This window comes from Elephantulus edwardii, unplaced genomic scaffold (assembly GCF_000299155.1).
Source record: "Elephantulus edwardii isolate Elephantulus edwardi_28Jun2011 unplaced genomic scaffold, EleEdw1.0 scaffold00012, whole genome shotgun sequence".
Taxonomy (NCBI): domain Eukaryota; kingdom Metazoa; phylum Chordata; class Mammalia; order Macroscelidea; family Macroscelididae; genus Elephantulus; species Elephantulus edwardii.
The window spans coordinates 3,830,937-3,844,087 of record NW_006399762.1 but is presented as its reverse complement, the minus strand read 5'-3'; the positions used below and the strand labels follow the sequence as shown (position 1 = coordinate 3,844,087).

The 13,151-nt window shown below is 36.1% G+C and overlaps 2 protein-coding genes across 2 annotated transcripts in view; both read right to left on the bottom strand.

Moving 5' to 3' along the window:
* Positions 1–1,447: 1,447 nt before the first annotated feature.
* Positions 1,448–13,151, bottom strand: part of TRPC3 (transient receptor potential cation channel, subfamily C, member 3) — a 78,509-nt gene continuing 66,805 nt past the window's right edge. Inside the window, exons 10-11 of the mRNA XM_006881049.1 lie at positions 6,729–6,804; positions 1,448–2,068 (exon numbers count right to left, since the gene is read on the bottom strand). Coding sequence (XP_006881111.1) covers positions 1,926–2,068; positions 6,729–6,804 — 219 coding nt within the window. The 3' untranslated portion in view covers positions 1,448–1,925. The remainder of the gene's footprint in view (positions 2,069–6,728; positions 6,805–13,151) is intronic.
* Positions 5,654–6,467, bottom strand: LOC102853248 (small EDRK-rich factor 1-like). Its single transcript, XM_006881121.1, has 2 exons — positions 6,443–6,467; positions 5,654–5,862 (listed from the first exon to the last, which is right to left on the bottom strand). The coding sequence occupies exons 1-2, from the start codon at positions 6,465–6,467 to the stop codon at positions 5,654–5,656; spliced, it is 234 nt and encodes a 77-aa protein (XP_006881183.1).

Sequence of the window (13,151 nt, the reverse complement as noted above, 5' to 3'; positions counted from 1 at the left end):
ACATCTCCAAAGTACTAAAGAGCAACAATGTCATTTTAAAGGCTAATGTGCACCTGATCCAAGCCAATGCCTTTTCAATTACATGTTATGCATCTGAAAATTGGGCAATGAAAAGGATGATGAAGAACTGATACCTTTGTATTTGTGATATTGTAAAACAGTACTAAATATCTCATGGACTGCCAAAAGTACAAGTATGTCTTGGAGAAAGTGCAAACAGAGCTCCTTGGAGACAAGAATGATGAAGCTTTGTCTCATATACTTTGGACATATTATGATGAGGGCCCAGTCTTTTGAAAAAAATATCCTGCTTTGAAAGGTGTGGCGTCCGTGAAAGAGGAAGACCTTCAACAAGATGGAGTGACACAGTGACTGACAATGGGTCTGAATATGTCCTGAATGGTGAGGATGACACAGGTAAGAGGAGGGTGCAGATCCATTGCTCACAGAGTTCCTAGGAGTCACAACATAACAACAAGAGAAAAGGTCTGGTGGCATAATCTTTAAAGAATTGATCTGTTCAAATTCACCCTTCAAATTCACCAGTGGCTCGGAGGGAGAAAAATGAACAATCTACTCCCATGCGATTTACAGCTTTAGACACCTAATGAAAGGTCAGTTGTGAATCAATTCTGACATGCTAAGGAGAATGAGATAAAAAATTACTAAGTATTTCATGCTCATAAAGAAACAAGGGAACTCATTAGTCTATATTGCTTTTCCTAGGAGAGTCATGAGGTGTTGTGGATATTATTAGTATTCAGTTTAGTTATATGAGTCACAGATACATTAAAGTATATTCTTTGTACAAAGTGGAACGCAAATGCTTTGATAAAATGTTAATAATGGTGACCAATAATGAAAAGAGATGCCTCAAAAGAAAAGGAAATATAGCCGGTGATGCTTGAACATTATATTTTTTTTAAAAATAGCCATATTAAGGTGAAAAGTGAAGGGAACAGACATGCCTTTCTAGAGCCAATATGCTTTCTGATTTCTTCCAAGATGTATTAGGGAAAAGCATAAAGCTAGCTTTTTAAACCTAGCATTAAAGCATAAGAGGTAGACATTAGGTTATTAAAATAAACTAACAATCCTGCATAACACACAGCTTAAAAAAAAACAAAAAACCCATCCTACTAACTAACTGAATCCACAGTACTAAAAAGAAGCAAATGGAAATCTAAGACAGAAAGCAAACAACTTTCTTTAGAAAAATCTTTAATGTGTTGTTCTAACAATTCTCTGAAACTTAAATATATAATTCCATTTTCTATTGACTCATTTCATTGTTACATTCTTCACTCAGAGAGAGATCAATAGTTTTGTGATTATCTGTGATGCTGAAGAATTCTCTAAATGGCTCATCAAATTATAGCTTATTGTAAAAGTTCTTCAAAATCTCTTTTTAAAAAAATCTTTTGAGCATTTAAACAAGGGAAAATAGGCTACACAGAGATGCCTTTTTGTTTCTATTTTTATGTTGTTGGCAGTTTAATTCCATTTGTTTCCGTAATATTTATTGAGCACCTACTATGTACCAGGCACTGAACTAGATGCTGACAACACAAAGATGAGTAAGACACGGTCCCTGCTCGCAAAGAGCTTACAGTCTCTCGGGGACATACAGGTAGTGCAAATACTTAAAGTTTGTTCTAAAATGGACAAAAATGTTGGTAATGTGGTAAATACTGGGCCTTTAAATACAACAATATGCCATTGTTCATAATTGTCAAGGCAGACAGTTAAAATGAAGACCATTTTTCATGTGACAAAACAGTAAAATCATTAAGACCTACCTTTCAAAGGTTCACACGGTAAAGTACTAAAAATTTACACCACAGTTTTCAAGTATATCATACTTAGAAATATTATTGCCCACAATTGTGCTATAGCAGTCACACTTGGAATTCCAGGTAACTGTGTCATTCACATCTCAGCACACTGGGATTCAGTTTCTCACTGAGTTTATGAATTAGAATGGCTAACTCCTCAGTTGCTTGACTCTTGTCCTCCAAAAGCTCATAACGAAGGCTGGAAATATCTTGCTTGATTTCTTTTAATTCACCTATAGTATTAAAAAACCATAATTAATAATTTGCTCTTTGGGTTTAGAAAGGAATGTGGCAAAATTTATATACTACTTATTTGCTTTATAAACTCTTCAAGGTATATATTTCAGTTTTATGAAGCTATTTTTTAAAAATGTTTACTGCATTGAAGTCTATGGGGGAGAGAATAGTTTAAAAGTATTATATTTTAGGGCATTATGGCACAGGATAGAGCAGGGTTTAGGGCTGTTGTACATAGAGTCGCTATGAGTCGCAAACGACTCGAAGGCACATAACAACAACAACAACATGTTTATCATAGGAGTACGCAATGAGAGGGGATTATATTTGGGGTTGGGGGAGGGGCGGGGGGGATTGTGTACCAATGAGGGAGTTTTTCTTTTGCTTTTCAAGGAGAGGAGCAAACGGGGGGGGGGTCGGCGGGGAGAAGGGTGCAACAATGAATGAATGGAATTCCAAAATCTCTGTAGATGTTCATTGAAATGAAAAATAAATAAATTAAAATATTAAAAAAATGCTTGTCTTTGAAAACATATTGACTATCAGGTGAATGGGGGGAGGCAATTAAACACAAACATCTGCTAAGTTCTACCCCTTCGCAGAGAAGCCTCTACCTTCTCTAGAAATTAAATTAAGAAATAGTTCATATTGTCATAGTACAGGTTGAGTTAAAATAGTGATCATTTACTTTTCATTGATTTATTTGTGTAGTGGTAAATTTTGTGATGGTGCATGATTTTAAAAATTGTTGATTCTTTTTAATTCGATATAAAGAAGGATTGACCGTCCACTTCTGAAATAACAGGTCTTTTGAAAACCCTATGAACAATAGAGAACAGTTACAGACAAGTATAACACCGAAGATACAGTCTTCACTGTAAAATAAGAAAGAACAGCTTCAAACATCCATTAATAATTGGAACATGGAATATACAAAGTATGAGATGGATTAATGTAGTGACTGCGACCGTGGGCTCAAGTGTGTCAGAGATGCTGAGGATGGTACAGGATAGGACAGAGTTCAGATCTGTTGTCACCAAACAGCACATACAAAAAAACCAATTCAAAAGAAATCAGTAATTTTATTTCATGGGCTCATTTGATGAAAAAGGGGAAAAATCACATTAAAATAAAGGAGAAAAAATGAGGGTTGATGGACAAAGGATTTTATCATTTTTCCAGAGGTAAATGCCTATACTGATTTTGTCAATTAAACACTGAAAGAAACTCATCAATACTTTTTATTTAAAACTGAACAACATCATTCTCCATTCTTCCTCTTTGCCTTTCCCCCTAAAAAATTATTGACTACCCTCTGGCATCTGAGAACTGGACAATGAACAAGGATGACAGTCGAAAATGTGATGCTTTTGAGTTGTGGTGCTGGAGGAGAGGAATGAATATCCCAGGGACTGCCAAAAGCACAAACAGATATGTCTTAGAGAAGTTGGAGCCAGATTGCTCCTTAGAAGCAAGGATGGCAAAGATTCATCTCAAATATGTTGGGCATGTTGATAAGAGAGACTATTCCTTGGAGAAGGACATCATGCGTGGAAAGGTAGAGGGATGGCAAAAGAGAGGAAGACCCTCAACCAGGTGAGTTGACACGGTGACTGCAGCAATGGTCTTGAGTGTGTCAGATTGTGAGATTGGCACAGAATAGGACAGGCTCAGATAGGGTCGCTATAATGCTCATTTAACTTGACAGCGCCTAATAATAATAATAACAATTATCAGTCTCTGACAACTTGGAGAACAGTCTAACATAAAAACACTTTATCTTATTCTAAATTGTATTTCTTTTTAAAACATTTCTTTCTTTTTAAATACAAATATGACCTTTTTTCCCCTCTCATCTTCCCCATTTCTTTCCACAAAAGTTAATTTCCTTCAAGTCTAACTAGTCTTCAAAGGGTTGATATCAGTTAGATGTCCTACTGTTATTTTATATTTTTACCTGGATATATTGAATCAAAATCTACATTTTAATCTTTAATGCAGCATATCTGGGATGGAAATGCAAATTCTTCAGAAAGGTTAAATCAGAATGAACTGATTCAAAAGCTTTGCCTGCAAATGGCTATACTGTAGCTAAGCCATTGATTTTCTAAAGTGAATACTGGGCAAATATTTGCACCTAACAACAGCAATAACAATTTTAAGACACAAGAATAGCTTTTGGAGAAAGAAATTAGTTCTGATTCTGTTCAGCCCTATACTTAAGCCATAAGTTGAATGGACTCCCATTCTATTTTCTATTACTGTATATTACTTCCTTATTGTTGAGTCACACTGCATATAATTTGCCAATATAAGAAACACAAATTCGTTTCTCTGGCCTTCTGTTGCTTCATTTATACATGACAAAATTAAGTTATACAATCTACTTTGTTATAGTTACAACTTTGTTTGCTAAAATGTCATCTTTTGTACAAGAGCTTAGAAGATGTTCCTTGTTTTCAATGATGATGCGCTTGTTCAATTCTCATTTAATCACTTTAAATTACAGGCTTTTGTTTGGTTTGGTTTTTTTAAGGGAAGTTATGGTACTACTATCACTGCAAAGGGAGCTCGAGGGGTTTAGTGGTAAGGAGTTGTGCTGCCTATCTAAAGGAATACGGCTCAAATCTACCAGCTGCTCCTGGGAGAAAGATAGGCAATCATTTCCTGTGCAATTTATTGTCTCTGAAAACCTGCTAGAGTGTCAGTTATGAGTCAGTCAGTTCCGACTTGATGGTATACAGCAACATGCACTACTAAGGAACCCTGGTGGTACAATGGTTAAAGTAATCAGCAACTGACCAAAATGTTGAGAGCAAGTTTTGGAAATATGCATCCGTTGAAAAATTATAGCCTTAGAAACTACATGATGAGGCTTCCTTATAGTTTCACTCAGAGTCAAAATCAACTTGATGGCAATGGGTTAATGGGTATGATACAACTGATTAGATTTCTGTTTTCTAAATTCCATTCTGTCTCCCTAATTGGAAGAGTCATTCTTAGATTCTTCAAGTGTACGTCCTAGGTGTCTTTTGTACATACACAGAGTGTATACTACACATTTTGGCCAACTGTGTAATTCCCCTCGATTCCTATGTTATTTTCACCAGCATACAATGCTATTTGCTATTTTTTTTAATATTGGGAATTTCACTTAAGTTCTGTATTTTCAACAATAAATAAACAAAATGTTTGACTATTTTCTGATTATTAGGGGGTCTACTAAACTCCATTTATAACTTCTTTAACATGTCTTAAATCTTTATTTGTACTTTATGACCAAGAGTAATATTCTCAGACTATTTTCATACAATGAGCAAGATATTAAAACAAAATGAACAGAATATGATTTATTCGTAAGACGAAAGAATGGAAGAATGAGGCTGACATTAACTTCTGAAATTGTTATGAGATATTACAGGATAAGCAAGACAGTGCTATATCACAATTGTTTTACTTAATTTAGTAATTTCTGTATAATCTTTTCTCAAGGAGCTATTGTGGTGTAGCCTGTTGGGAGTAATGCATTTTCTTAGGGATCCCTGAGAGATCATTCTGGAATAGGGTAAGATCTAAATCCATTAGCAAGTGTCCTTGTAAGAGAAGACACATGAGATGAAGATACAGAAAGAAAGGCATGTGGAGGCAGAAATATGAGTTACGCTGCCACAAGGTAAGGAATGCTTAGAACCACCAGAAGCTGGAAGGAACAAGGAGGGATTTTCATTATAGGCTTTAGGGGGAGCATGGCCCTGCCAATGTGTTGATTTGGGACATCTGGACTCCAGAACTATGAGAAAATGAATTTATTTTGTTTTAAATCACTAAATTTGTGGTAATTTATGAGAGACCTATAGACTAGGATAGCACTATTGTTGTTGATTGCTTTTGAGTCGAGCATGACTCATAACGAAATTATGAGCAAAAGGCCTGAAGCCCCTCTACAGCTATTGACATTTATTAAAGTTCACAGGGTTTCTGGAGTCATGTTATTTAGGAAGTGGATGCCACTCCTGCTTCCAAAGGATAGCATTAGAAGCCCCATTTAAATTTGGGAAGTAAGTAATGCCTCTCAGGTTGATTTCAATTCTGAGCCTGTGTTTTGGGATAAAGGGTGATAATTTTATTACAGTTCTACTATGAAGTCCGTCTGGGATAAGCCTGGAAAAATAGGTACACATAAGCAAGGAGCCAGAGAGTGTAAGACAAAAGAGAAATGCCAAAGAAGGAAAACGAACTATTTGTTCCTGGACAGCAATGTAGAAGTTTTTCTAAAGAAATATGAATTCCACTATGAGTTAAGCATTATTTTACAGAAAAAAGAATCTGTTTTTATAAGTCTGAAATCAAGAATATAAAATTGACAGTACCGGCCACATGATGTAATACTGTCATAATGGAAATTAAAATACTGGAAAGTTGACATCTTTTACAACCACAAAATCAGTGTATGGCATTTTAGGCAGAGGCAAATTGCTTCTGATGGTCATTTTTAATAACTGTTGCTTGAGGGAGAAAAAGGAAAGATTTGGGAACACAACCTTGAAGGAATCAAATTATAATCTGAGATTGAATTTTTAATATGATTCAGTATGAAGCTTTCCAGGTTCATTAAGTTACTTGTAAAATGAAGTTTCTCAAACTAGAGATACTTACCTTCATTAACTTCATCGTTTTCTTTGTCGACTTGAGCTTTCAGAACATACCGCTTTATAAGTCTTTTCATTATCTGCTGTTGGGCAGAAGGAAATGATTGATTAAATAATTAATGACAGAAATAAGTAACATGGAGTCTGTTCTTCAATGGACCTTACAAAGGACCTTAAAGCAACAAACTCAGAAAATTTTTATTTTTAGCTAATTACTAAACTTTCCTAACTTAGCCCCCTTTTTTTCCTTTATACTAAACATACATAAAAAGCAATTTTCTTTTTAGCTCCAAAAAGGGGGGAAAAGTAGGAAGATTTAAACTCATGGTTTCTTTTTGAAATACCTTGACTCATTATCACCTATGTATTTTATAGGTGATAGGTATAAAATATTGTGTTTTATATGTCACTATTTTAAAAATACATATAAATTTATGCTTAATGTAGATAATTTGGAAAATACAGATGAGAACAAAAGATATAAGCTAAAGTATCCATAATTCCAGGAACTAAGGTATGCACTGTTGTCATTTTGGTGTTTGTCCTTCCAGTAGCTTTTATTTTAATTTTATGTATGTTCTAATTACTATGGTACATGTAGGCTCAGGTGGCCTAGTGAATAAGGAGTTGTGTTGCTAATCCAAAGGCAGGCAGTTCAATTCTACCAGCTTCTCCATAGTAGAAAGATGAGCAATCTCTTCATCTGTGATCTTCAGCCTCTAAAAACCCAGTGAAGGGCCAGCTCTTAATCCATATAACTCGACAGTAGTAAGATCCATTGAGAGCATTATTACTATGTTTTCTTAATACCATATTATTCTCACATACTTTGGTCACTATGTGACCAGAGAGACTGGTCATTGGAAAGGTAGAGGGAGGGTGCAGGAGAGAAAGACCCAAATGAGATAGATTGACACAGTAATTGGGGTAATAAGGGTAGATGTCTCAGAGACAGTGAGACTGTCTCAGAATAGGACAAGGTACAGAGCTATTGTACGAAGAGTTTCTATGAGTCGCAGGTGACTTAATGGCACATAACAACAACAACATACTATATAAGGAGCCTTGGTTATCTCCTCAGCTGTAAAGTGAGAGTCCGCATGTTCTTGAACCTATTAGAGGTTCTGTAGGAGAAAGATATGGCAGTCTCCTTAAAGATTGTAATTGCAAGGTACTCTCAAGTGGATTCTGACTCATAATGACCATATGTACAACAGACCAAAATGTTGCCTGATTCTGCACCATTCTCACAATTTCTTCTGCGCATAAACCAACCATTGCAGTCGCTATATCAGTCCAGCTCATCAAGGGTCTTTATTTACTTTACTCACTCTCAACTTTTCCAAACTTGATATCCTTCTCCAGAGACTGACACCTACTGTCAACTTGACCCCAAGTTTGTGAGATGAGCCTTGAAAATCCTTATATATAAGACAAGCTTTGGAAATTCTACTCTGCCTCATAGGGTCACTAGGAGTTAGAAGGGAGCCTGGATGGGTCAGAGGCTTTTAAATGTTCAACTGTTAAGACTGCAGTTCAAATTCACCAGCCTCACCATGTGAGAAAGATAGGATAGTGTGCTTTCTTAACAATTTAGAGCCTTGGAAATCCTATTGGTCTTTTTTATCCTGTTATATAAGGCCAATAGATGGTTATGTATACCATGGAAGTGTATTTTGTTTGGGGAGGAGTCTTTAATACAAGCAGATTTACCAACAAGTTCTTAATATTTAAGAAAGATGGTTGCTTTTTTGCTCAGTTATACACTTCCTTTGTTGGGTATGACAATGTCCCCCTTTGGCTGTAGTCAATGCTTTAATTAGCTAGATAACTATCATCTTGACTAAAATTTTGGTACCTGAAACTTAAGGTTTATAGCTCATTTCCTTCACCTTAAAACATAATGACAGCACAAAGAAACTAGTAGAAAAGAATTAAAACATTTTTTGAGGGGGAGGTACGGGTCCAGTCTAATGGGAATGGCTGGCTGAACTTTTTGAGGCTCTGTTCATTTTTCTGTTAGCTGGAATCATTCCTGCCTTTTTGTCTATCTAATAGGATTGCTGTGCAGAGGTAAATCGTGGTTGCTGTGATGCCAAACACTGTGACACTGATGTGTCAAATGTGATAATGGTTACCCTTGGTGGACAGTGTTTGGTGGAGCTTGCCGATTAAAACAAGCTTGGAAGCAGAAGTAGCATCCTCTTCCAAAATAGCTTGCCTCCGGAAATTCTATGAACTTGGAGAAACGATGAAAGTTATACAAACGTTCAGGTCTTTCGTTCATAGGGTCACTATGAGTCGTCTTCAACTCGACGGCACTTAACAACACAACAACAATAACAGTAGAAATAGTGACTTACAGCGACCCTATGAACAACAGATCTGAGTATTGCCCTATCCTGCTCTTGCCATCTTCATTATTTCTTCTAAACTTAGCCCATTTTTATAGTTATTGTGTCAATTCATTTTGTTGAGAGTGTTCCACTCCTTCGCTGACCCTCCATCTTTCACAGCATGATGTCTTTTTCCAAGGAATGGGCCTTTCTAGAAACATGCCCAATGTAAGTGAGATGGAGTTTCGCCATCCTTGCCCTCTAAGGAGCTCTCTGGCTGAACTTCCTCCAAGAAAGATTTATTTGTTCTTTTGGCAATTCATACAATGTTTAGGACTCTTCTCCAACACCACATTCAAAAACATCGATGATTCTTCTGTCATGTTTGTTCAGTATTTAATTTGCAGATGCATAGAAATGCATAGATGCAATTGAAAAGAGACCATGGCTTGATTAGGCTTATCTTAACTTTTAAGTTGACATCATTGTTTTTTCACCCTTTAAAGTCTTTGACAGTAGATTTTCCCAATGCAATATATCTTTTGATATTTGACTGCTGGTGCCAAGGGGCTTGATTGTGGGTCCAATTTAAATAGTTGACAATCTTTTATTTATTTATCATAATGCTGCCAATTGGCCTAGTGGTGAAGTGTTTTTTTTTTGTCTTTCTGAGGTTGAGATGTAATCCATAATGAAGGCTGTAGTCTTGGAACTTCTGTAGCAAATGTTTCAAGTCCACTTTCCTTTCAGCAGCTAAGGTTGTGTCATCTGCATAACACAGGTTGTTGATGAGTTTTCCTCCAATACTGTGAGGCCACATTCCTTTTAAAGTTTTATTCTGATTTCTTTACAAAGTTTGTTTTTCACAAAAGATCCTTCCCATTTCCTTCACCCAACCCACCCATCAAATTGTGCAACTCTATGATTAACACCCTCCCTCCTCCCCCATTCTCACCCCTCTATTTACACCCTCCTTCCTCTACTCATTCTATAATAATGGTTTTATACAGTATTTGTCCTTGTGGGACTGAGTGAGTTCACTCAGCATAATGCTTTCTAGTCCCTCCCAAGTTGGGTAGTAATTTACAAAATGACTGCTCCTGTGTGCTGCGCAATATTCCATTGTATGAATGTATTACAACTTCTCAATCCATTCGCTTGTACTATGAACATTGGTGTACAAGTTTCCATTTGAACTTCAGCTCTCATTTTCTTGGGGTATATTCCAAGCAATGGAATAGCTGGGTTACATGGAATTTTTATATTCAGCTTTTTGAGGAAGTGGCAAACTGCCTTCCAGAATGATTGTACCATTGTACAACCCAGCCAACAATGTAACAGAGCTTTGTATCTCATCACATCCTCTCCAACATTTATCACTTGCTATACTGTTAAACTTTGCCAGTGCTACTGGATGAGATGGTATCTCATTGTAGTTTTGATTTGCATTTGTTTTATTGCCAGTGATTTGGAGCATTTCTTCATATGTCTCTTGGCCATGTGGATTGCAGGTACAGTACACAGGGAGTTGCACTGCTAACTCAAAGGCTGTGCTTACTCATGGCTTTAATTCACTGTGGCTCCTTGAGAGAAAGATGGTCAACTTCTTCTTGTGCAATTTACAGCCTAGGATCATCTATGAATGGGTTCCTATTCAACATCAAGTAGTTTTTTTTTTTTACATTTTTTTCACCTTTTTTCCCTTTTTTAAATTATTACTAAATTTTATTAGTTTTAATGAACATTTACAGAGATTTTGGGTTCTCGAATCAGAATTAAAATTTAATAATAATTAAAAAAAGGAAAAAAGGTAAAAAAATGTAAAAAAACAACACTACTTGATGTTGAATAGGAACCCATTCATAGGTGATTGCTGCCATAGATGATTTAAGGCTTTTGTCAGGAAAAGGAAGTCTTACTCATATACAGTGCCACCCAGAGGTAATAAAGGAGGTCAGAATTTCTTCCACTGTGGAAAGCTGGGCCACTTCAGTAGACAGTGTCACAGACGAGAGCCACAGATAGGCAAGGGAGTAGAGAGGAAGCTCCCACTCACTTGTTTTAAGTGTGGCTCTTAAGGACACTTGGCCAAGGTGGCCTACATCAGGTCCTCGTGGCAGACAGGACTGACAGGCCCCAGCTCCCAGCTGGAAACAAAGAAGGATGCTTCATCAAGTAGTTTATGAGTGATAATAAAAAACAAGTTTAGAGTTTCTTCTGACATCTAATTTAGTATTTTTCTTTCTTTTCCCTATATATCCTTGGTGTTATCCCATAACATTTTTGTGATGTTTGGATATTTTTCTTTGATCATTAGTGTTCAATGCATCAAATTTATTCTTGAGATGGTCTTAGTGGTATACACTCAAGGTTGTACTGTGGCTCTTTTTTTTCAAGCTTCAAATTGAAATGACATGTAAATAATTAATGTTCCATAGTCAGTACCTGTCCTTGCTGTGACTGATGATACTGATTTTCTCTATCATCTCATTCCACAGATAAAGTAAATTTTATTTTCTGTATCCCATCTGGTGATGTGCCATTTATGTTGCTGAGGAAAGATATTTCCAATTATCATTGGTTTTGAAAAATTCTATCATGTGGTCTCCTACTTCAGTTCTTCCATCAAAGCTCTATTTCAAGCACCCGTCTTTCTTAGTTTCCAAGTTTCCCAAGCATTCCTTTAACCAGTTATTATTAATGCACCTTGACTGTATGTTTGTTTAGTTTCAGAACACAGAAATCCTTAATTTCTTCATAATTTTTTAGCGGTTGGTGCAAAAATTTGAATAGTAGTCAACTTGTATATATACATACTATTCTGTCACTGACAGCGTTGTATTTAAGGATGGATCTTGAAATGTTTTTTTGATAATGTGAGATCATTCCTGTTCAATTTGTCATTCCCATCAACCATATGATTGATGCAAAATGACCAATACCAGTCCATGGTTCATGGATCAACCACGGAGGTTGATCTTTATGGATCTTGCTTTATTTTTAAATGCTTCCAATTTACTTAGATTGAAGAACAAACAAAGCTGCCTTAGAAGAAATGTACCTAGATTCCCCTTAGCACAAAGAAGGTGAGACTTCATCTCATATGTTTTGGTCATATTGTCAGAAAAGAGTAGTTTTTATGACAACATAAAGGATATCTTGCTTAGAAAGGTCGAGGATCAGAAAAAAGAGAGGAAGACCCTCAACAAAGTTCACTGACACAGTCACTGTAACAATGGACTGGAGCACAGTGGAGATTGTGAGGATGGCACTGGATCAGGAAATGCTTAGCTCTATTGTAAATAGAATAGTAACAAATCAAAATCGATTCGATGGCACCTGACAACAACAATATACATTGTACATTCCACTTTCAGATTATTAATGGACATTTGCAGTTATTTCTCCTAATTCTGAGTCATCAAATAAAGGTCTTTCTTTGACTGAAAGCTTTACTCCATCCATATCACTAAGGTAGATTCAGGAAATGTGAAAGTCATTGACTTTTACCAGTGAGATGGACAATTAGCTGGGAAATAACTACAAAATGGTGAAAAAGAATCACTGTATAGCTTATAAACTGATTATTAAAGTCATTCCTTTATTGTTGTTGTTATGTGTCATCGAGTCACCTGCAACTCATAGTGACCTTATGTACAACAGCCCTAAACCTTGCTCTATCCTGTGCCAATCTTACTGTCTCTGACATACCTACCCCCATTACCGAATCAATCCACCTCATAGAGGGCCTTCCCCTCCAGCGCTGTGCCTCCACCCGCCCAAGCATGATGTCTCTCTCCAAGGACTGGTCCCTCCTTGTAACATGTCCAAAGAATATTTTAAATAACTTTAAATATTCTGAACTGTGGGAGCACCAAGACAATTAATGCATTTCAAAGGTTATCACATTGAACTGAAAAAATCTTTATTTAGAACACAAAGTTGTGATGAGGGGTTTTTTTGGTTTGTTTCTTCAAGAGAATTCTAATATAATGTAAATATATCTAACAAAACAAAAATCTCTAATAAAAATTTGTTTAACTTATTATTTACAATGAAGATATTTTATCTGAATTACAATGGAAGAAGTAATA